Raw genomic sequence first — 24,221 nt, 5'->3', positions numbered from 1 at the left:
GAAAGGCTATGATACTGTACAGTTTAACTTTATAGTAACAGTATGTACTGAATTGGGAAATAAATTGTACCTGTTGTCAGTAAAATTGTGAAGTTTTACAAGCAAATTATTTTAATCTGTATTTTCAGAATGAACTTTTATTGAGGGAGATATATTTTTTTCAAATTCATGACAATAACAAAAATAAGTGAAAAATACAGAAACATGTTCACATTCAACTGTATCTGAAACTAAAGAGTGACAATATTCAAAAAAGTATTGACTCTATAATTAGTAAACTTAGCCTTCATTTGAGCCACATTCTAAAAAGAAAGAAAATGAGTGTAAGACTTTAAAGCTAAGACTATTTAAGATAGTTTCATCAAAAGTAAATACCCAATGAAAATGGTAGTCTAAAGTATAATTTTTCTTGCAAATGAAAGCTTAAAACCTTCAAAATTAGAGACAGCTAGAAACAACATGCTGAACTTGTGAAAGAGGCCCCCTAATGTTTTGAAAGATGAAAAGTTACCAACATTCTTTTAGTCTCTGTAGAGGTAGAAAAGAAACCTTATTATCAGCGTATATAAGTGTGTGTTGTTTGGCAAATGAGAAAATGGCTCATTTGGACCTGGAAAGATTATATTCCCAGCATATACAGTGTTTGTGTCTATTTATTTATTTAGAAGTATGTTTTAATGGTAATGTGATGTTTTATCAAATCTATATTGCAAAACATGTATGCAAAGGTTATGATGCTTCTTGATGAGACTTATTATAAATTGTGCAACACTTAAATTGATATCTGGTATTTGCAAAACAATATGATGTTGTATTGTTTCAGCTCAACCTTACATACACCTAAAGATTACCTACATTTACTGAATTGGAAACACACTGTGGGTCATTAAAACTTAAAGTAGAAAATTTTTTACAGGAATGACAAGTAACAGAACTATGGGCAATTATCTTTTTAAATTGTCAGAAGCACTACCAAAGTTGTTTGAAGTCAGTGTATTTTTTTTTGGAAAGCTTTGGTATCCAAGGAAATCCCTCTGGATATTATAAATATCTTGTAAAAGTGGTGAAAATTGTTAATTTTAAAGGTTCACTGATTAACCAAATTCTTGAAACTTTTTTCAGTGATTAGAGCTAAGCATGACCATTGTATCATATCAAAATTCATTTATTGTTCCTATGGAAAGTTCTAAGTAGGACATAAGAACTCAGGAATAATATTCATGTTTTTCTAGTTGGAAAGCAATCTTATGTGGCAGATATTTTCAAAGATAATACTGAGTGGCAAAATTGACATGTGTCTGATTTTCTGGCATGCCTAAGAAATGAAATCTGAAACCGCAGGAAGACATGATTTTATATTTCAGTATGTTAAACTTATCTGTCGGTTGTAGAAGACATTACTGTTATAGAAGGAAGGCTTAAATGTAATTGCTTAAACTAATATATGTTTCTGACATTACTGAATAGAATTTATTAATGAATTCAGTCTGAATATAAAATTAGGTATATTGTTACATCTCATTTCTCTGTTTTAAACTTTTAATCATTACTTTCTAAAGGAGAAATTTGAAACATTCAAGAAAAATGTTTGATAAAAGATACATTTCCTTTTAAAAATCCTGAATCAGTAGTTAGGTTAAACCTGTTGGCTGAAGAAAATTAATTAGTGAAGCTTAGTTATTCATTTACACCAAAGAATGAATATAAGACATTAAATTTATCATTTTGGGAATGAGATTTCAAATAATTTCTATTACTAAGTAGGAGTGAAAGAAAATTTTTTCAACTTAGACCAACTTTTTTTAAAGGAAACTTTTTCCTATATTCTGGATATAAGTCCTTTATTAGGTTTGGTTTTTGTAAATATTTTCTTCCAGTCTGTGGCTTGTATTTTCATTATCTTAATAGAATTTTTCAAAGAGCAGAAATTTTAAATTCTGATGAAGTCCAGTGTATCAGTTTTGTTCTTTTAAATGATTTATGCTTTTTTGGGTTCTAAGAAATCTTTGCTTAACCTAAGGTCACAAATTTTCTAATAGAAGTTTTATAGTTTTAGATTTTATATTTATGTTTATGATCCACTTCAAGTAAATTTTTTATATGGTGAAGAAGTATGGGTTAAGGTTTTGTTTCAACTCCAGCTCTATTTGTTGAAAAGGCTATACTTAACTTGAATTGTCTTGGCACCTTTGTCAAAAATCAGTTGATCATGTAAGTGTGGGTATATACTTTTGTATTCTGTTCTGTTCCATTGACCTATGTTTCTTCTTTCACTAGTACCACACTATCTTAATTACTGTAGCTTTATAGTAAGTCTTACACTCAAGTAGTGTGAGTCTAACAACTTTTTTCTTTAAAAAAATTTTTGGCTGTTCTAGATCCTTTGCTTCTCCATATGAATTTTAGAATAATTTTGTCAGTTTCTACCTGTAGAGGAAAGACATTCCGGTGTTTCTGCTCTACTCTCAGTACTTCACTTCATTTTTTACACTTCTGGTCACCAAATGTGTAGTGATTTTCCCATAGCGAGCAATTTTTTTTGACACCAAGTAGATGTCCTACAATTCAGTCCCCTTCTGACACTCTACCTGGAGATAGCATCAGATTACACAGGCTAAGGGCTCAGTCCCACAACATTATCCCCCTTCCATTACCAATCATAAGTCCAGGTATTGATCTGTGCTGCTGACAGACTGGCTGTCAGTCAGAGGTTCCCACGACCCCTTCCTCAGGTTCGATTAATTTGCTAAAGCTGTTCACAGAACTTCAAGAAAACATTTTACTTACTAGATTACCGGTTTATTATAGAAGGATGTAATTCAGGAATAGCCAGATGGAAGAGATGCATAAGGCAAGGTATGAGGGAAGGAGCGCTGAGTTTTCTTGCCCTCTCCTAAACTACTGTCCCAGCACCTCTACGTGTTCACCAACCCAGAAGCTCTCTGAACCCCATCCTTCTGAGTTTTTATGGAGGCTTCATTACATAGGCATGATTCATTAATTCACTGGCCATTGGTGATTGAGCTCAGTCTCCAGCCCCTGTCTCCTACCAGGAGTTTGTGGTGAGAGGAGCTGAAAGTTGGAACCCTTTAATCACATGGTTGATTCCTCTGGCAACCAGCCCCCATTCTTATTAGGGGCTTTCCAAAAGTCATATTCATGGCTGAAAGGGCTTGTTATAAATAACAAAAGACAGTTTTACTGTTCTTAGGAAATTCAAGAGTTTTAGGAGCTCTTTGCCAGGAACAGGATGGAGACCAAATACAGTATATATTTATTATAAGTAACAATATCACTCTACTATAAAGAGTTACACAGTAGTGATTCCATTTATATGACATTCTGGAAAAGGCAAAAATTATATAAACAAAAATCAGACCAGTGATTCTCTGGGGGTGGGGGAAGAAAACTGACTACAAAGGGGAACAAGGGAACTTAACTATAGTGGTGGTGGTTATACAACTATATATCTTTGTCAAAACTCAGAACTGTACAGCTAAAAAATGTTTATTTTACTGTATGTAAATGATACCTTAATACACCAGACATTAAAAAATAATATATAAAAAGGAAAGGACCAGGCTATATTTGATGTTATAAATAGAAAGGACATTCTGTGAAACTTTTGTTTCAACTATATAAATAAATGTGAGTTGTGATGTAAATTATATTTCTTACTGTGGGCCATGGTAAAAATATTTTGAAAAACGCTACCCTAGAAAAACTTTTATTCCATGTGAATAGGAAAACATATGCAGCAATTTCAGTGAGCATTGTTTGAAGTACTAAAAAAACTAGTAACAGGATAAAAGGTATAGTATAATGGGATGCCTATATACCAATTAAAATGAAAGGATTAGAGCTATAACGTAAATAACCCTCAAAAAACAGGATTGAACAAAAGGGAGCTAACGCAGGATATGTACACTGTGATATCATTTGTATAAGTTTTAAACATGAAAAACTGTGATATATTGTATAAATTAAGAATACTAAAACCTCAAGTTTTAGAAAATGTTACATAGCTTAGTTAATGGCTTTCTCTTGGATAAAGAGGGCTTCAACCATATCTAATGTATTTTGTAAAGTAAATATGGTAGGATGTTTACATTTGACAAAGCTAGGTGTGAGTAAAAAGGTGTTTTCTCTATATTCTTTATGTCTGAATGTGTTTTAATCTGTAGAGGGTCATCAGTAACCTCTGTAGCCTTGAAAGCCATCCATGATATTGGCCAGTAGTAGTGGGTTCTACTTTTAAGCTTAGAGGTAAAGGAAAACAACGTTTAAAAAAGTGGGGGCGGGATAGAGAAAGGTAAAGAAGATGCTGGAGAGAGAGGGAGGAACATAAGAGAAATGAGAGCAGTGGGTGCGTGTGGTAGAGTAACATACTTGACATCCTGTGTGACTACTGGTTGAAGTTTCTGCTGTACTAATGCGTAACCCACGTTTCCATGTGAGGACAAGAAAACTTACAATTTCAATGGAAGTTGAAAAACATTAAAAAATGTTTTTTAAAGTATACAATTAAAACAGGTTCATTGTTTAAAAATCAGGATAAATAAGCAAAAATAATCAAAATCTCACCATTTATTTTTGACATTATAGTGTATGCCCTTTTAGGCTTTATACCAGCAAATCTGTACATACTTCTTTTTTAAAAAAGATCATATTATATGAGTCATGCTGTAATCTTTTTTCCACTCACCAATATGTATTGAAGAACACTATTTTAACAGCTGTGTAGTTTTCCATTGTGTGGATATACAATTTACCCTGCTCCTGTTGTGAAAAATTGTCATTACTTACAACTTTTCACTACTTAAACATATTTTTATAAACATCTCTTCAGTGGAATCATTATAACATACATATTTAATTCTTCCCCAGATTAAGTTCATAGATTCTGAGTGAAAAAGTATGCATATTTTTGAGGTTTTGGATTCTTGATAGTTCCTCTCAAGAACTCCACTTTTCCTAGCAATATAGGAATAATGAGAAAGGACAGATTTAAATTAAAAGGATATATGTGACAGTGAAATTATAAATTATTCAACACAGACATGTGTAGATTTTATTTTGGACGGCTATATATGTTAAATGTTATATACTACCTGGATCAAAATAAGTTCATTACAAAATAGATTTTCATGTGATCCAGTTCTAGTTAAGGATAACTGGATTCCTAAGTTTCCCTTTTTTGCCTAAGATACTTTCCTTTGTAATAAGTACCTGAAAACTTAGCAATACCAATGAATTTTCTTTGTCTTCCTTCTTTTCTTTTTTTTTTTTAATTAAGACTTTATGATTCCCTTCCTGTAGTACTATAGGAGGAAATGCTCTTGGAATAAAAACCTCTAATACAAATGACAAAATAACCCTAAGCTGTCCTAGGTAGTTAAAATCTCCATGTATATTGGTCCCCAAGAAAGTCTGTATCAGCTTTGTGTTAGAAAAGTTTCCATCAATAGAGAAGAAGAATCCCCTGGAACTAGATATGTGACAGGAATATCATTTGAAAGATAAAGAGTTGAAGGGACTTATAAGGTAGAGTCATTGTGGGGATGGTTTATAAAAAAAAAAGATGTCTCAGACCGTGTGGATTATTTTCAAATAATTTTCTCATGGATAAAACTTCTAAGTTGCAGATCTCAAAACCAGGAGCTATCCAAGTGGCACAGTAATGAGTGTATGAACAAGTTCATTTTTGTTTTGATTGGTATTTAGATAAAATAACTAGATGTAGTAATGAATGTATTATTAAACAGTCAACTCTACCTTGAAAGGCAAGGATCATGTCTTACTCATTTCTGTTTCTCCAACTGTCAGCACATGTTTAATACTAGTAGGCAATCAATACATCTTGAACCAAATAACTAATTGTTTCATTAATTCTTCCAAACAGACTGGATTATGGACAGAACTCGAAAAGATTGAGAATAATTTCTTAAAGCCACTCCATACGGGTCTTAATATGTCAAAAGCACATTATGAAGCAGAAATTAAAAATAGCCAAGGTTGGTAATGTGAAGTTTCATTTTCAGTTAGGTCTAAAAATTAGTCATATTTTTTTGAACTGTCATTTATATTCAAAATAAAGAACTTTATCTTGTACTTGTCTAACTTAGAGCAAACAGGGAACTGTGATAGCTAAGTCATTTTATTTATAATTAAAATGTTTCTTGGCAAATCTGTATGCCAGTTAACACTGAAATTGGGTTAACAAAGATTTAAACCAAACTGAAGCATATTCTGGTTTCAAACCTCAAGGTCTGATTAAGAATCTAATTGTATCACAAGTATTTCTGTTTGGATGTCATTGTACTTCCTTTAGTATTGTGGGGTCCATCCCCCACTTCACCCTCTACTCAGTACAAATTATGAAAAAGAATCTTAGATCCGGAATTACTTTTTAAAGTCAGCAATTCTATTATAATAATCCTGTGGTCTTTTCCATTTAACTATGGTGGTATTTCTATAGGCATTACTAAAATTTTGTCATTTTTAGTGTGACAGGTATATTTCTGATTTTATATTGAAGAAAAAAGTTTTAAAATTTTCATTCATCCTGTACATGCCAAAATACTATTCACCTAAACATTTATTCACATGTTGCAGAATTTTAATATTTTTGTTTGTTCATAGCTTGATTTTAGCATATCCTGAGCTATTAAACACTAAGGCTTAATTTACGCAAATAACTGGCATTTTTTAAGTTAGTAAATGATTAAAGTAGCTTATAAATTTATTATTGAAATCTGAGAGTTGTTTTAATGATTGTGACACGATTTTTTTTTTCTCTTACAGAAGTCCAGAAGTCTAAAGATCTTTGTTCTATAACTGTAGGCAGAGAAGAGATCCCGAATATGCCTCCTGAAATGCAGCTTAAGGTAGATATGAAATTTTCCTAAGCTACATACAGCTGAAGTCTTTTCTTTTTGCTTTGTTTTGCTTTAAAGGCAGCCTTAATAACACTAATTTTTCTTGGCATTGCAGGTCCTACATTCAGCTCTTTTCACATTTGATTTGATTGAAAGTGTTCTGGCTCGAGTAGAAGAACTCATTGAAATAAAAACAAAGTCTACCTCTGAGGAAAATATGGGATAAAGTGAAAGCTCCATCCCCTAAATAAAAACTAGAAATATACTATATTTTCCATTATGTTTATTTAATACCTTTATAAAAGCGTTTCTGTAAAACACACTGATAGAAAATAAATGTAGCTTTTCTCATTTATCCGTTTCAGCAATGACACATTATGGATCAGTAGTATTGTTTGGTTTTGAAAAGATATCTACATGGTAAATAATGCCCATGTGTAATTTAAATACTACTATTGAAAATCCAATACAAATCAATAATTTTATATTATGACTTCATAAAATGTACTGGATTGCCTTTATTCATTCATACAGTTGTAGTGAGTTTATAAAAATACTGATACACTTTATGTTCCAGTTAGATGCTGTGTTACATTTAAAACTCCTAGTATCAAACTGGCTATCACACCACTAAGAGCTAAGAGAGCTTAGAGAGAAATTTTGAGTTTGGACCAGCTGACTACTTCTCTTAATTTCCTTCTTTTTCCCTGCCTCAGGAACCTTAGGGGGCAGAGTCCTATCAATCACCAGCTCTCCAGCAGTAGTTACAATGTGAAAGCATCTGTGAAGATTAATTTTAGAAATACTGGCTGGCTTGTATTATAAAGAAGTATATATGACTTTTCCTTTAACCTAAGGGGCTAATTAGAAAATGCTGTATATTTATTTGCAATTAAATATTTGTTCATCCAACTTAATTTGTATCATTAAGAAACTGCATCTGAGTTTTATAATATATGTACCAATTTTTTCTGAACTTTTTTTTATATACCTCATTTTTTATTGCATTTTGCAGATACTGCATTTTTTTGGCTGCATTGGGTTTTCATTGCTGCGCATGGGCTTTCTCTAGTTGCAGGGAATGGGGGCTGCTCTTCGTTGCGATGTGTGGGCTTCTCATTGTGGTGGCTTCTCTTGTTGCAGAGCACGGGGTCTGGGTGTACACAGGCTTCAGTAGTTGCAGCACGCGAGCTCAGCAGTTGCGGCACGTGAGCTCAGCAGTTGCAACACGTGGGCCCTAGAGCGCACAGGCTTCAGTATTTGTGGTGCGTGGGCTCAGTAGTTGTGGCGTATGGGCTCTAGGGCGTGTGGGCTTCAGTAGTTGTGGTGTGCAGGCTCAGTAGTTGTGGCGCACGGGCTTAGTTGCTCAGTGGCATGTGGGATCCTCCTGGACCAGGGATTGAACCCGCGTACCCTGCATTGGCAGACGGTTGCCCAACCACTGTGCCACCCCGGAAGTCCCTTTTCTGAACATTATTAAAGGAAGTAACAGAACTCCTGAAAATAAAATCATTTTTAATTGTATGTATTTTATTTTAATATTCTTCCAAAAGAACATTTGTAATTGATAATCTAATTTGGGTTAAATGTATCACTACTCAGTTTTATCTTTTGAAGTGTTTTCCAAACTGGACTTTGCTCAATGATGTAAGCTTTAGTTGTTATCATTCTGTAGCAGATGCTATCTACATATGGTTTGGAGGTGATCTGGAAGAAGATATAAACATGCAATATTATTTGAGAAATAAGGTATTTTTACAGGGTCACATCATAAAATACCTAACATTATTTATTCAACAAGCATCAATCATTATTGTGTATGGGTTATTAGAGTAACAGAAAAATACCTGATCTCTTTAAGAGATTTCAGATGTGCAAGCCAAAAAATAGAATACTATTAAGAATTGCTTCAACAGAGATCTGTTCCAAGTATAAGAGTAAGGAACACCTAACTCTGCCTATGGGAGTTGGGAGCACACTTTACAGAGGAGAATAAGTATGAAAAGAAAGTGGATAACCAGTGAAGTTATAAAATAGTATGTATGCACTCTGACAGTTCATGACTACCAATATTTATACTTTAGAATTTGAAAGAAGATTTAAGTAACCAATAGGGCCAACACTGTATATATATGGCCAAATGCTCTTTTGGCCCTAAATGAGTGATCCTGGTAGTTGGTACTGGAAATAAATTGAGAAGACTTGAGAGGCTAAGTTCAGGCTTGGGAAAGAGTTACATGTGTTTAGAAATAGCAACTTCTCTGAGGGGAACAGAAGTAGAATATTTGTCAGTTCTACCGAAGAGGGTGTGCATTTTGAAGTCAAGAACCTTAAAGTGTATCAGCGTGTATGTATGTATGGCATTTTCCTCAGGCGACTTACCTTAGCTATGGTGCACATAAGATTAATAGCATTTATTGTGTTGTGTACTGGAAGTATCCGTAGGTTACTACCCAGGAATCTGGAAAAAAAATTCAAAAGTTAAATAGTTGATATGACTTACATCTGTTATCTTAAGTGGAAAGAAGAGACAAACCTCTTATTGTTTTGTCAGTTGTTTATTCATTCATGCCTGCCTTATTCCACAGAGGATTTGATATGGCTTTACAGCCGGAACTTAATTGACTAAGAAGTGTTCACTTCTGATTTAGTCTTGCTGGAGAATCCCATAAATCAGCATGCACTCTGAAACTTGTCACCCTGATTCATAGACTAGCTATTTGGCCTGCATTTTGTTAAATAGGACAGGTTAACATTATAAAGTTTACCTTTTGGAAAAACATAATTCGCTTGCCTAATATAATTCAGAATCGAAGTAAATAAAATAATTTCAGGAAAATAGGTCTGTAGTGCTGTTGTCCATACCTCTGCTGAATCCTGAACATCAGTTTCCATTCCTCAGGCCCATGCAGGGCAGCAGACAGAACCAAAAAACTATTTCGGTGAATGTTAATAAACTTCTCAATTTTGGCTAGAAATGTTTCTTCAGCAGACATAAAGCATTTTTTAGCATCCATCAATAAAAATGCAACTCCTAGGAAAGGTGAGTGTAATATAAAATGTCACTTCGTCATACTGATAAAATTTTTTTTGTAAACTCAGTAAAATCAACAAAAATAACTATAAGTAAAACATAGCTGTAAGTGTCCAGGCCCTAAACCCATAACAAATGGAAATTACCATAATGAAAGTCTTACATGACAAAATAGTTAGATAGTTCTTTGAAGTGCTCTGTATATAAAAGGATGACTTAATCTAAATATTTAAGGGAAAAACCCTTTCTTGGTCAGTAACCTTTTTTTTTTTTTTTTACTCTGAGGCACTGTCCACAATGAAAGTAATGCCTAATTTTAGTTACATGTTAATTTTTCATGTTATGATTTTTAAAAGCTGGAAATCAACTAAAGAAAAGTTGTTTTAAGCAAGCCTTTAGTTGGAGAATCTTTTATATCAGAACATAAACTATTATATAAATTAAAACAGTAAGCACATATCTAGGAACTCTGAAACAGTATCAGGCCTATAAGAATGGTCCAGAAGGGAAACAATCTACTTAGCTCTTTAAAAGATGAGGGGAGGACACAATCTGAGGAAAGCTACTACGTGATTATACTAATTGAATCAACCTGAGCTAAAAATTTATATAATATCTCTGAACCTAAATTTCTTCATCTGTAAGGTTGGAATAATAGTTCTTTGATAGGTTTGTTGAAAGGATTAAATAAGAGAATGCATATAGGGCTCTCTATTCAACCGGGAAAGATGAATTTGAGGTTGGACCATTTTCAGCCTGGAGGTCTATTTCTAGGAGCTTTTGAAAGTGCCTGTCTTCCAAAATCTCTGCTAGAGTACAGGTCTGTTTGTAACCATCCTAATAAAATCCTTCACCTCCATGTTTTTTTTTTTTATCACTTCTGTCATTTTCCAAGCACAAGTGGAGCTGCCTCCTTCCCATGTCCCTAGCTTTCTCATATCCTAATCTAATTCCTTCCTGTACTTTGCCCATGACTCACAGTTGTACAGTTTTATGATTTCAGGAACATTTGTCCCTTTGTTTCCTTTAGTTAGTATTTGTTTATATCAATATTATGTTCAGCAAACTTGTACAAAATTATGAAAAACATTCTTCTATATTGTTTCTGTATATGGATTTTGACCAATATCGTGATGTTGGCCTCTGTTAATATGGGTAATATTTTAAGTATTGACTGTTGCGGAGGGTGGCTTTGTTCTATTTTCAACTTTGTTCCAAAACAAGTAGTTTGTACCATCCTCTACCAGACTCCACTGGTTCAGCTTTAGTTCAACAATTGTAATCTAAAAAGGAATATATTTTGTAATTGGCCATATGTACTGCTTTTGCAGCAGTAACAAAGTTTTAACATTTACCTCTCCCAAAAGGTAACACCTTAAGCTTATTACTTAGTTACTGAACTACCAAATTATTAGAATTTACACTTACTTATTTATTAAGAAACTTAAATCAAGGAAGTTAGCAAATATACTGTACCAGAAAGAGAAAATATAATTGATCCATTTTCCACTGAATCTGAATACCGAACTTTATGGCTTCGATTTTCTAGGGCGGTTGCAACTTCATAACTCTTAAAAAAATTTTCAGAAATACAAACTTAAGACATGTTTTAAAGAGTTTAATTAAAGCTAATCAAAAAATTAAGACAAGTTTAATAGCTTCTTTTATAACTATACCACTTAAAGATTTGATCATCAACAGAGATACCAAATGTGCTCTCTATGGAGAAAAAACTTTTAAAAAAGGTAAAAATATTTAGTTTTGAAACACACCGTGGTTTGGAAATGAGTTGTGTACTGGTTACGTTACTTAGGGAAGAAAATAAGGACAGTATTAAAGAATTAAACTATAAGAGCAAACACAAACTTCTCTTTGAAAAACAACTTGAAGATGGATTCTGACATGCATTAATGTATAAATAGAAGGTGTATGGTGGTGTGTTTCTTAGATGGTTGACAGAACCATGAAGTGCCATACACAGTACCACAAGGAGACAACCAATTCTCCAATTCATGTTTACATTACAGTTACTTTTAGTATACTTTTCAAATGTTTTAAGCCTTAGGTGAGTTAGAAAACATGAAGACAGCGATAGGACTTTTGGTTTAAATACTAAGCGTTTCAAAATTCATCTCATTTCCTATTCTACCCACGTAATTAGATATTACCCAAAGCACTAAAATAGACGTGGTTTATACTATTTATGAATTGGTTAAAACTCAAGCTTGTTAGTCTCCAAGTAGATAAAAATCCCTTATATAAACTTTATATTTAGCCTCAGAACATGTATATTTTAAGCATACTTAAATATATCTAGAATATCAAGTATTCTAGATATAGAATACTTGATTCCCTTCCTTCCTAAAAAGAGTATTTTATGGTACTCAAACAGATCCTGACCTAGAGTTCAATTAAGACTCTTCGCATGAGTTTTCCGCTGCTGTTTTAAAATTACACATTGCGTCCAGTGATGGCAGATTAAGTAATTTAGGCCAACCCTCCTGCTGAAGGCAACTAGAAAAGCTGGAAAGTTTAAAAACTCTTGAATGCATCAGAGAGTTAGCAGGATAATGAAAAATTACAAGACCAAGACCTATACAGAAATTCAAAGATAAGAGATCAGCACTTAGGTGATTTTTTTTCCTGAGGGCATCTGTCAGTTCAGGAAGAGAGATGAGAGGCTGAACAGAGCTTTTGACAAAAGTAGAACAGCTCTCACAGGGGCTGTAGCCTAGCTTCAAACCATTTCAATCCTTAAAATTGTATTAAAGTGATACTGTATTACTAGTGCTCCCAAGTACCTTGCAGAAGCACTCCCTAGAGGGACCCTTCTCAATTAGGTCTCCTCATTTCAACTACAGAACAAAGAAAATTATCTGAATGATTATTTTCTCAATTCTCACATAACTAGTATCATCTAAATGATGATACTAGAACAGGAGATAAGCTCCTTTATTACATACAATAGAAGCCTTAGGGCTTGGGTTGCCAGATTAGCAAATAAAAAAATAGAACATCCAGTTAAATTTGAATTTCATATAAACAACATAATTTTTTGATATAAGTATGTCCTGTGCAATATTTGGGATGAACTTACACTAAATTCATTGTTTATCTGAAACTCAGATTTAACTGAGTGTCCTGTATTTTATCTGGCAACCCTGCTTAGGACATTAGAGGTTTAATTCTCTCGCAGAATTAAGTTTTCTCTAGAGGAATATAAAACTATTCTAGGCCTCAAATTATTTCCACAAACAATTTTTCAAATACAAATTCCAACACACAGTTAAAAATAATCAGACATACAAAAACAAAATTACATGAAAGAGAACTATGAAAAACAACAGGTAATAGAAGCAGTCATAGGGGATACATATAGTAAAGATACCATGTATATACTTTAAAATAGCTGTTTACTATGTTCAAGGAGATGAAAGGCAAGGTTAAGAATTTTGGCAAAGAACCAGAAACTATATAAAAGGATGTAACAGATGTGAGTCAGGAAAGTTTCATAAAATTGGAGGCAAATCTTTTTTTTTTTTTTCAGTACGCGGGCCTCTCACTATTGTGGCTTCTCCCGTTGCGGAGCACAGGCTCCGGACGCACATGCTCAGCAGCCATGGCTCACGGGACCAGCTGCTCCGTGGCATGTGGGATCTTCCTGGACCGGGGCATCGGCAGGCGGACTCCCAACCATTGCGCCACCAGGGAAGCCCGAGGCAAATCTTTTAAATGGAAAACAGTTTATTAAGCAGACAAGTGAAGGAAGAAGACAAATGTGGGAAGAACATAGACAGAAAACATAGACAAAGGTATTCAGACCTGAAAGTATTCTTTTAAGTGTGTTAGTTGTGTATGAGTCAGTTAATTTGGAGACAGTGTTAGGAATAACTGATGGCAGATAATTAGGACCATGTATGCCACGCTGATGAATTTCAATTCTATCCTATCCAGCAGCCAACTAAGAGAAGTATAAAGAAAATAGTAGAAGAAAGTAATAAAGTTAAAATTAGAAAGTACTGAATTACGAAAAAATAGGTAAGTTCAAGAGTTAAGTTTTCAACATAACAAGGAGCTAAGACTAGATTTTCCAAATTATGTTTCATTAAATATTAGTCCCATGAGATACTAAAAGATGTCCCTTATTCAAATAAGACTGGGAAACACTGAGGGAGACCTTCAAGATGGTGGAGGAGTGAGACGTGGAGATCACCTTCCTCCCCACAAATACATCAGAAATATATCTACATGTGGAACAACTCCTACAGAACACCTACTGAACGCTGGCAGAAGACCTCAGACTTCCCAAAAGGCAAGAAACTCCCCACGTACCTGGGTGGGGCAAAAGAAAAAAGAAAAAGCAGAGACAAACGAATAAGGATGGGACCTGCACCACTGGCAGGGAGCTGTGAAGGAGGAAAAGTTTCCACACACTAGGAAGCCCCTTCGTGGGCAGAGACTGCGAGTGGCGGAGGGGGAAGCTTCAGAGCCATGGAGAAGAGCGCAGCAACAGGGGTGCAGAGGGCAAAGCGGAGAGATTCCCGCACAGAGGATCAGTGCCGACCAGAACTCACCAGCCCAAGAGGCTTGTCTGCTCACCCACCAGGGCAGGTGGGGGCTGGGAGCCGAGGCTCAGACTTCAGAGGTCAGATCCCAGGGAGAGGACTGGGGTTGGCTGCGTGAACACAGCCTGAAGGGTGCTAGTGCGCCATAGCTGGCCGGGAGGGAGTCTGGGAAAAAGTCTAGAGCTGCCTAAGAGGCAAGAGACCATTGTTTCGGGGTGCACGAGGAGAGGGGATTCAGAGCACCGCCTAAACAAGCTCCAAAAATGGGCGTGAGCCGCGGCTATCAGCGCGAATACCAGAGACAGGCATGAGATGCTAAGGCTGCTGCTGCAGCCAACCAAGAAGCCTGTGTGCAAGTACAGGTCACTAGCCACACCTCCCCTCTAGGGAGCCTGTGCAGCCCGCCACTGCCAGGGTCCTGTGATCCAGGGACAACTTCCCCTTGAGAACACACGGTGCGCCTCAGGCTGGTGCGATGTTATGACGGCCTCTGCCGCTGCAGGCTCGCCTTGCATTCCGTACCCCTCCCTTCCCCCAGCCTGAGTGAGCCAGAGCCCCCGAATCAGCTGCTCCTTTAACTCCATCCTGTCTGAGCAAAGAACAGACGCCCTCAGGCGACCTACACACAGAGGAGGGCCAAATCCAAAGCTGAAAGCCAGGAGCCATGCGAACAAAGAAGAGAAAGGGAAATCTCTCAGCAGCCTCAGGAGCACCGGATTAAATCTCCACAATCAACTTTATGTACCCTGCATCTGTGGAATACCTGACTAGACAACGAATCATCCCAAAATTGAGATGGTGGACTTCAGGGGCAATGATATATATATTTTTTCCTTTTTCTCTTTTTGTGAGTGTGTATGTATATGCTTCTTTGTGTGATTTTGTCTGTATAGCTTTGCTTTTACCATTTGTCCTAGGGTTCTCTCTGTCCATTTTTGGGTTTTTTTTTGTTTCTGTTTTTGTTTTTTTTTTTTAGCATAGCTTTTAGCACTTGTTATCATTGGTGGATTTGGTTTCTTGGTTTGGTTGCTCTCGTCTTTCTTTCTATTTTCTTTTCTCTATTATTTTTTAATTATTTAATTAATAATTTTTATTTTAATAACTTTATTATATTTTTCTTTCTTTCTTTCCTTCTTTTTTTCTCCCTTTTCTTCTGAGCCATGTGGCTGACAGAGTCTTGGTGCTCCGGCTGGGTGTCAGGCCTGTGCCTGTGAGGTGGGAGAGCCAAGTTCAGGACACTGGTCCACCAGAGACCTCTTGGCTCCACGTAACATCAAACAGAGAGAGCTCTCCCAGAAATCTCCATCTAAACACTAAGACCCAGCTCCACTCAACGAGCAGGAAGCTACAGTGATGGACACCCTATGCCAGTCAACTAGCAAGACAGGAACACAACCCCACCCATTAGCAGAGAGGCTGCCTAAAATCATAATAAGGTCACAGACACCCCAAAACACACCACCAGACGCGGTCCTGCCCACCAGAAAGACAAGATCCAGCCTCATCCTCCAGAACACAGGCACTAGTTGCCTGCACCAGGAATGCTACACAACCCACTGAACCAACCTTACCCACTGGGGTCAGACACCAAAGACAATGGGAACTACGAACCTGCAGCCTGCGAAAAGGAGACCCCAAACACAGTCAGTTAAGCAAAATGAGAAGACAGAGAAACACAGAGCAGATGAAAGATCAAGGTAAAAACCCACCAGACCAAAAAAATGAAGAGGAAATAGGCAGTCTACCTGACAAAGAATTCAGAGTAATGATAGTAAAGGTGATCCAAAATCTTGGAAATAGAATGGAGAAAATACATAAAATGTTCAACAAGGACAAAGAAGAACTGAAGAGCAAACAAACTATGATAAACAGCACAATAAATGAAATTCAAAATCCTCTAGAAGGAAGCAATAGCAGAATAACTGAGGAAGAAGAAAGGATAAGTTTCCTGGAAGATAAAATAGTGGAAATAACTACTGCAGAGAAGAATAAAGAAAAAAGAATGAAAAGAATTGAGGACAGTCTCAGAGACTTCTTGGACAACATTAAACACACTAACATTGGAATTATAGGGGTCCCAGAAGAAGAAGAGATAAAGAAAGGGACTGAGAAAATATTTCAAGAGATTATAGTTGAAAACTCCACTAATATGGGAAAGGAAATAGTCAATCAAGTCCAGGAAGTGCAGAGAGGATAAATCCAAGGAGAAACATGCCAAGACACATATTAATCAAATTATCAAAAATTAAATACAAAGAAAAATATTAAAATCAGCAAGGGAAAAACAACAAATAATATACAAGGGAAGCCCCACAAGGTTAACAGCTGAGCTTTCAGCAGAAACTCTGCAAGCCAGAAGGGAGTGGCAGGACATATTGAAAGTGATGAAAGGGAAAAACTTACAACCAAGATTACTCTACCCAGCAAGGATCTCATTCAGATTTGATGGAGAAATTAAAAACTTTACAGACAAGCAAAAGCTAAGAGAATTCAGCACCACCAAACCAGCTTTATAACAAATGCTAAAGGAACTTCTCTAGGCAGGAAACACAAGAGAAGGAAAAGACCTATAATAACAAACCCAAAACAATTAAGAAAATGGTAATAGGAACATACATATCGATAATTGCCTTAAATGTAAATGGATTAAATGCTCCAACCAAAAGACGTAGACTGGCTGAATGGATACAAAAACAAAACCTGTATACATACTGTCTACAAGAGACACACTTCAGACCTAGGGACACATACAGACTGAAAGTGAGGGGATGGAAAAAGACATTCCATGCAAATGGAAATCAAAAGAAAGCTGGAGTAGCAATTCTCATATCAGACAAAATAGACTTTAAAATAAAGACTATTACATGAGACAAAGAAGAACACTACATAATGATCAAGGGATCGATCCAAGAAGATATAACAATGGTAAATATTTATGCACCCAGCATAGGAGCACCTCATTACATAAGGCAAATGCTAACAGCCATAAAGGGGGAAATCGACAGTAACACAATCATTGCAGGGGACTTTAACACCCCACTTTCACCAATGGACAGATCATCCAAAATGAAAATAATTAAGGAAACACAAGCTTTAAAGGATACATTAAACAAGATGGACCTAATTGATATTTATAGGACATTCCATCCAAAAACAACAGAATACACTTTCTTCTCAAGTACTCATGGAACATTCTCCAGGATAGATCATATCTTGGGTCACAAATTAAGCCTTGGTAAATTTAAGAAAATTGAAAACATATCAAGTATCTTTTCTGACCACAACGCTATGAGACTAGATATCAATTACAGGAAAAAATCTCTCAAAAGTACAAATACATGGAGGTTAAACAATACACTGCTTAATAACCAAGAGATCACTGAATAAATCAAAGATGAAATCAAAAAGTACCTAGAAACAAATGACAATGAAAACACGATGACCCAAAACCTATGGGATGCAGCAAAAGCAGTTCTAAGAGGGACGTTTATAGCAACACAATCCTACCTTATGAAACAAGAAACATCTCAAATAAACAACATAACCTTACACCTAAAGCAATTAGAGAATGAAGAACAAAAAAGCTCCCAAAGTTGGCAGAAGGAAAGCAATCATAAAGATCAGATCAGAAATAAATGAAAAAGAAATGAAGGAAACAATAGCAAAGATTAATAAAACTAAAAACTGGTTCTTTGAGAAGATAAACAAAATTGATAAACCATTAGCCAGACTCATCAAGAAAAAAAAGGAGAAGACTCAAACAGACTCAAATAGAATTAGGAATAAAAAAAGAGAAGTAACAACTGACAGTGCAGAAATACAAAGATCATGAGAGATTACTACAAGCAACTATATGCCAATAAAATGGACAACTTGGAAGAAACAGACAAATTCGTAGAAAAGCAGAACTTCTGAGACTGAACCAGGAAGAAAGAGAAATTATAAACAGACCAATCACAAGCACTGAAATTGAGACTTGATTAAAAATCTTCCAGCAAAGAAAAGCCCGGGAGCTGATGGATTCTCAGGCGAATTCTATCAAACATTTAGAGAAGAGCTAACACCTATCCTTCTCAAACTCTTCCAAACTATAGCAGAGGGAGGAACACTTCCAAACTCATTCTACGAGGCCACCCTCACTCTGATACCAAAACCAGACAACGACGTCACAAAGAAAGAAAACTACAGGCCAATATCACTGATGAACATAGATGCAAAATCCTCAATAAAATACTAGGAAACAGAATCCAACAGCACATTAAAAGGACCATACACCATGATCAAGTGGGGTTTATCCCAGGAATGCAAGGATTCTTCAATATACACAAATCAATCAATGTGATACACCATATTAACAAATTGAAGGACTAAAAACCATAGGATCATCTCAATAGATGCAGAAAAAGCCTTTGACAAAATTCAACACCCATTTATGATAAAAACCCTCCAGAAAATAGGCATAGAGGGAACTTACTGCAACAGAATAAAGGCCATATATGACAAACCCACAGCCAATATCATTTTCAATGGTGAAAACCTGAAACCATTTCCACTAAGATCAGGAACAAGGATGTCCACTCTCACCACTATTATTCAACATAGTTTTGGAAGTTTTAGCCAGAGCAATCTTGAGAAAGAAAAATGGAGCTGGAGGAATCAGGCTCCCTGACTTCAGACTATACTACAAAGCTACAGTATTCAAGACAGTATGGTACTGGCACAAAAACAGAAATATAGATCAATGGAACAGGATAGCCCAGAGATAAACCCACACACCTATGGTCACCTTATCTTTGATAAAGGAGGCAAGAATATACAATGGAGAAAAGACAGCCTCTTCAATAAGTCGTGCTGGGAAAACTGGACAACTACATGTAAAAGAATGAAATTAGAACACTCCCTAGCACCATACACAAAAATAAATTCAAAATGGATTAAAAACCTAAATGTAAGGCCAGACACTATAAAACTCTTAGAGGAAAACATAGGCAGAACACTCTATGACATAAATCACAGCAAGATCCTTTTTGAGCCACCTCCTAGAGAAACAAATAAAAACAAAAATAAATAAATGGGACCTAATGAAACTTAAAAGCTTTTGCACAGGAAAGGAAACCATAAACAAGACGAAAAGACAACCCCCAGAATGGGAGAAAATATTTGCAAACAAAGCAACTGACAAAGGATTAATCTCCAAAATATACAAGCAGCTTATGCAGCTCAATATCAAAAAAACAAAAAAAAAATCCAAAAATGGGCAGAAAACCTAAATAGACATTTCTCCAGAGAAGATATACAGATTGCCAACAAACACATGAAAGCATGCTCAACGTCACTAATCATTAGACAAATGCACATCAAAACTACAATGAGGTATCACCTCACACCAGTCAGAACGGCCATCATCAAAAGATCTACAAACAATAAATGCTGGAGAGGGTGTGGAGAAAAGGGAACCCTCTTGCACTGTCGGTGGGAATGTAAATTGATGCAGCCACTATGGAGAACAGTATGGAGGTTCCTTAAAAAACTAAAAATAGAACTACCATATAACCCAGCAATCCCACTACTGGGCATATACCCTGAAAAAACCACAATTCAAAAAGAGTCATGTACCACAATGTTCACTGCAGCTCTATTTACAATAGCCAGGACATGGAAGCAACCTAAATGTCCATCAACAGACGAATGGATAAAGAAGATGTGGCACATGTATGCAATGGAATATTATTCAGCCATAAAAAGAAACGAAAGTGAGTTATTTGTAGTGAGGTGGATGGACCTAGAGTCTGTCATTACAGAGTGAGGTAAGTCAGAAAGAGAAAAACAAATACTGTATGCTAACATATATGTATGGAATCTAAAAAAAAAAATATTCTGAAGAACCTAGGGGCAGGACAGGAATAAAGACATAGATGTAGAGAATGGATTTGAGGACATGGGGAAGGGGAAGCTGAGATGAAGTGAGAGAGTGGCACTGACATATATACACTACCAAATGTCAAATAGATAGCTAGTGGGAAGCAGCCGCATAGCACAGGGAGATCAGCTCGGTGATTTGTGACCACCTAGAGGGGTGGGATAGGGACAGTGGGAGGGAGAGGCAGGAGGGAAGGGATATGGGGATATATGTATATGTATAGCTGATTCACTTTGTTATATAGCAGCAACTAACACAACAATGTAAAGCAATTATACTCCAATAAAGATATTTTTAAAAAGTTAAAACAAAACAAAACAAACAAAAGAAAAAACAACAGAAGCCAGAATCCAGTGAAGGTATTTTCAGTATACTGAGAGAAAATATCTGTAAATATAGTGGAAAATATCTTTCAACTTGGAGCAACTTGAACTCTTATACATTGCTGATGGGAATATAAAACCATAATCCCTGCATTTAGTTTTATTATAGCTATATAGTTAAATGGATTCAGTGTTCATTTGTAGTGAACTTTGAAAAACAGTTTGTAATCTCTTATAAACACACACTCATCATATGACCCAGCAGTTCCATTATTAGGTATTTATAAGAGAAATTCAAATACGTCTTAACAGAGACATACATAAATGTTCAGAGCAGCTTAATTCATAATAGCCAAAAACTGGAAACAACCCAAATATCTATCTATTAGATACACTGGCATACACTCATACAACACACTACTACCCAGCAAAGAAAAGATAACAAATTATTGTTATATGTAACAACATGGATGAATCTCAAAAGCATTATGCTTAATGCAAGAAGCCAGACACAAGAGTACAAACTGTATCATTCCATTTATATGAAGTTCTACAACAGGCAAAACTAGTTATAGTGATAAATCAGACCAATGGTTGCTTGAGGTGGGGAACTGGAAAAGGACTGACTACAAAAGGGCATGAAGGAACTTTCTGGAGTGACGAAAATGTTCTATATATTTTGATTGGGGTGATGGTTACACAGGTATACACATTTGTCAAAATTCATTAAGCTATACATTTAAAATGTATTTTATTGTATGTAAGTTATACCTGAATTAAAGTGATTTTTAAAACATCTTGCAAGATCAAGGGGAAGACAAAAATATAGTTGATCCTTGTACAACACAGGTTTGAAATGTATGGATCCACTTCTATGTGGATTTTTTTCTATAAATACATGTACTATACAAGCTGAGGTTGGTTGAATCATTGCATGCAGAACTGCTGATACAGTGGGCCAAATGTAAAGTTAAACGTGAAGTTTTGAGGGAGGGAGTGAGGGAGTCACTGCCTACAACCCCACGTCGTTCAAGGGTCAACTGTATTTGGATACTAACAAAAACTGAGAGGATCCTCATTTAGATAATTTCTAAATTATATTCTTCAGATAAAAAAGAAAATGATCCAAAATGGAAGGTCTGAGCCAAAAGAAGAAAAGAAGAGCAAAGAAAGTAACAAAGACATGAGTAAATCTAAACAAATGCTAACTTTAGAAAATAATAGCACTTTGTTGAGTTAAAAAATTGATAGAATTAAACTGTATATGATAACAAAATATAATACAGAAAAGGGTGATTGGAATTAGTGTTCTAAGATTTGTTTGTCATTTAAGAGGAAGATAAAAATAATTATTTACTTTGGATTTTGTGGGGCTAAGTATACATGTTAAATTTTCTAGGGTAACTATTAAAAAACATAAATAGGGCTTCCCTGGTGGTGCAGTGGTTGAGAGTCCGCCTGCCGATGCAGGGGACACGGGTTCGTGCCCCGGTCCGGGAAGATCCCACATGCCGCGGAGCGGCTGGGCCCGTGGGCCATGGCCGCTGAGCCTGCGCGTCCGGAGCCTGTGCTCCGCAACGGGAGAGGCCACAGCAGTGAGGGGTCCGCGTAACGCAAAAAAAAAAAAAAAAAAAAAAAACATAAATAGAGCTGTTTAAAGCCAGCTAAGAAAAAACTATTCAAAGCTAGTTGAGAAAAAATTACCTCAAAGCTAGTTAAGAAACTAGCTAGTTTCAAAGCTAGTTAAGAAAAAAATGAGAAAAAATTACCAATCAATACAAAAGGAGGCAAAAAAGAAGAAAAAAAGAAACAGAGAAAAGGTGAGACTTCCCTGGTGGTCCAGTGGTTAAGAATCCACCTTCCAATGCAGGGGACACAGGTTCGATCCCTGATTGTGGAACTAAGATCCCGCATGCCACAGGGTGACTAAACCTGTGTGCTCTAGAGCCTTGCACACCACAACTACTGAGCCTGCACACTCTGGAGCTCACACGCCACAACTAGAAAGAAGCCCGCTTGCCACAATGAAGAGCCTGCACACCACAATGAAAGATCCTGCATGCTGCAACGAAGATCCCGCATGCTGCAACTAAGACTCGACACAACCAAATAAATAAAAAAAACAAATAAATAATAAGAAAAGAAAAGGTGGGACAAAAAGGAAAGAAAAAAGAAAAGAAAGCGCAAAACAAGCACATTAGCATGGGTTGCTGTCTCCCTCTCTCAAAATCAGTCTGGAAAAGCTAAAGAAACAAGAGAGAAATATGGATTCCAGAAACCTAACAAAAACAAGCATGAAAAATTCCAATGAACCTTGAGGCTGTCTTAACCGGGTATTTGGTATGGTGCTAGATGGCTAAAGCCAACAGAGCAAAGTGCAGCTTGAGGCAGCAGTGAATGGATAGGGTGAATAAAACAGATCGTATTCAGAGTCTTATTCTAGCCTCTCTCTTTAACATAGAATAATCATTTCTTGCCCCTTCATTCTAGACATTAGGTGGTGTCCATAAGATAAACATCAGGGCAATGGAGAAATCCTGTTCGCTGAGGAGTTAAAAACAGTTGTAGAATGACCAACTGCCCTCAGGCATTCAACTCCCATTCCCTCCCCATCCAAACTGTAGGGAGACAGCCTCCTCCCAAGGCCACTAAGTCTAGACAGATCAGTTTCTGTTGTTTACCTTTCAAAAAACCTTAAGTAATATATATGTGCATATGCATTGTTTCTGTAATCACTTAACATCTCTATTAGAGTAGGCTTAGTGAGAAAAAAAAAGGAACTTAGAAATTTTCCAACCTTCAAATATTTAGAGAAGTAGGAAAATGGATGCAGGGACATTCATAATTTGTCTTTAAAACACATTTTAGATTATGTACTTGCCAATTCACACAACTTTGGATAATCAAGCTAAAGATATTTTAAAATATTGTTCTATTGCTTTTAATTTTAAATTCAAGATCAATGGCCCAAATGCCTCTTTTACCTTAAGCGATGAGCTAATAATAATGGTGGTTGTCCATTTAATTTTTTCTTTTCCATCACTTTCAGCCATCTCTCTGTATCAAATCAGCTTCTAGTGGTGCCAATAATCTGAGAAAAATAAGAACAAAAAGAACACATAGAAATGTTTGCTTGATGAATGAGTAAATTACAGAAAGAAATAAAATTAGGGTAATGGAGACATTCTAAAGAATATTTGAAAGTCAAAATTTGACACTGATGGGACTTCCCTGGTGGTCCAGTGGTTAAGACTCTGCACTCGCAATGCAGGGGGCCTGGGTTCCATCCCTGGTCTGGGAACTAGATCCTGCATGCCGCAACTAAGAGTCTGCATGCCACAACTAAGGAGCCTGCATGCGGCAATGAAGATTCCGCACGTGGCAACGAAGATCCCATGTGCCACAACTAAGATCTGGTGCAGCCAAATAAATAAATAAATAAATATATTTTTTAATTGGGACTTCCCTTGTGTCACAGTGGGTCAGAATCCGCCTGTCAAT

The 24,221-nt window shown here is 36.1% G+C and overlaps 2 protein-coding genes and 1 non-coding gene across 4 annotated transcripts in view; 2 read left to right on the top strand and 1 right to left on the bottom strand.

Moving 5' to 3' along the window:
* GLMN (glomulin, FKBP associated protein) overlaps positions 1 to 7,104 on the top strand; it is a 41,057-nt gene extending 33,953 nt beyond the window's left edge. For both annotated transcript variants that reach the window (XM_065890036.1, XM_065890027.1), the window contains 3 exons: positions 5,903 to 6,014; positions 6,805 to 6,887; positions 6,994 to 7,104. In XM_065890036.1, coding sequence (XP_065746108.1) covers positions 5,903 to 6,014; positions 6,805 to 6,887; positions 6,994 to 7,104 — 306 coding nt within the window. The remainder of the gene's footprint in view (positions 1 to 5,902; positions 6,015 to 6,804; positions 6,888 to 6,993) is intronic.
* Positions 7,105 to 8,387: 1,283 nt separating this feature from the next.
* On the bottom strand, positions 8,388 to 23,814 carry C1H1orf146 (chromosome 1 C1orf146 homolog). The gene is made up of 5 exons (XM_065896200.1): positions 23,705 to 23,814; positions 11,389 to 11,482; positions 9,744 to 9,912; positions 9,261 to 9,339; positions 8,388 to 8,585 (listed from the first exon to the last, which is right to left on the bottom strand). The coding sequence occupies exons 1-5, from the start codon at positions 23,771 to 23,773 to the stop codon at positions 8,451 to 8,453; spliced, it is 546 nt and encodes a 181-aa protein (XP_065752272.1). The 5' UTR covers positions 23,774 to 23,814; the 3' UTR covers positions 8,388 to 8,450.
* A 134-nt stretch (positions 23,815 to 23,948) lies between these two features.
* On the top strand, positions 23,949 to 24,021 carry TRNAA-CGC (transfer RNA alanine (anticodon CGC)). The gene has a single exon. It is a non-coding gene; the product is annotated as a tRNA-Ala (tRNA).
* The last annotated feature ends 200 nt before the right edge of the window (positions 24,022 to 24,221 follow it).

Source organism: Phocoena phocoena, chromosome 1 (assembly GCF_963924675.1).
Source record: "Phocoena phocoena chromosome 1, mPhoPho1.1, whole genome shotgun sequence".
In the NCBI taxonomy this organism is placed as follows: domain Eukaryota; kingdom Metazoa; phylum Chordata; class Mammalia; order Artiodactyla; family Phocoenidae; genus Phocoena; species Phocoena phocoena.
This window is presented reverse-complemented; position numbering and strand designations above follow the sequence as displayed.

Coding starts and splice junctions, on each gene's coding strand:
- C1H1orf146 (XM_065896200.1), bottom strand. CDS start 23,773: ATGGCTGAAAGTGATGGAAAAGAAAAAATTAAATGGACAACCACCATT. Junction 11,483..23,704: donor TTATTAGCTCATCGCTTAAG/GTAAAAGAGGCA, acceptor AATTTTTTTAAG/AGTTATGAAGTTGCAACCGC. Junction 9,913..11,388: donor AATTATATTTTCTCTTTCTG/GTACAGTATATT, acceptor CACCTTTCCTAG/GAGTTGCATTTTTATTGATG.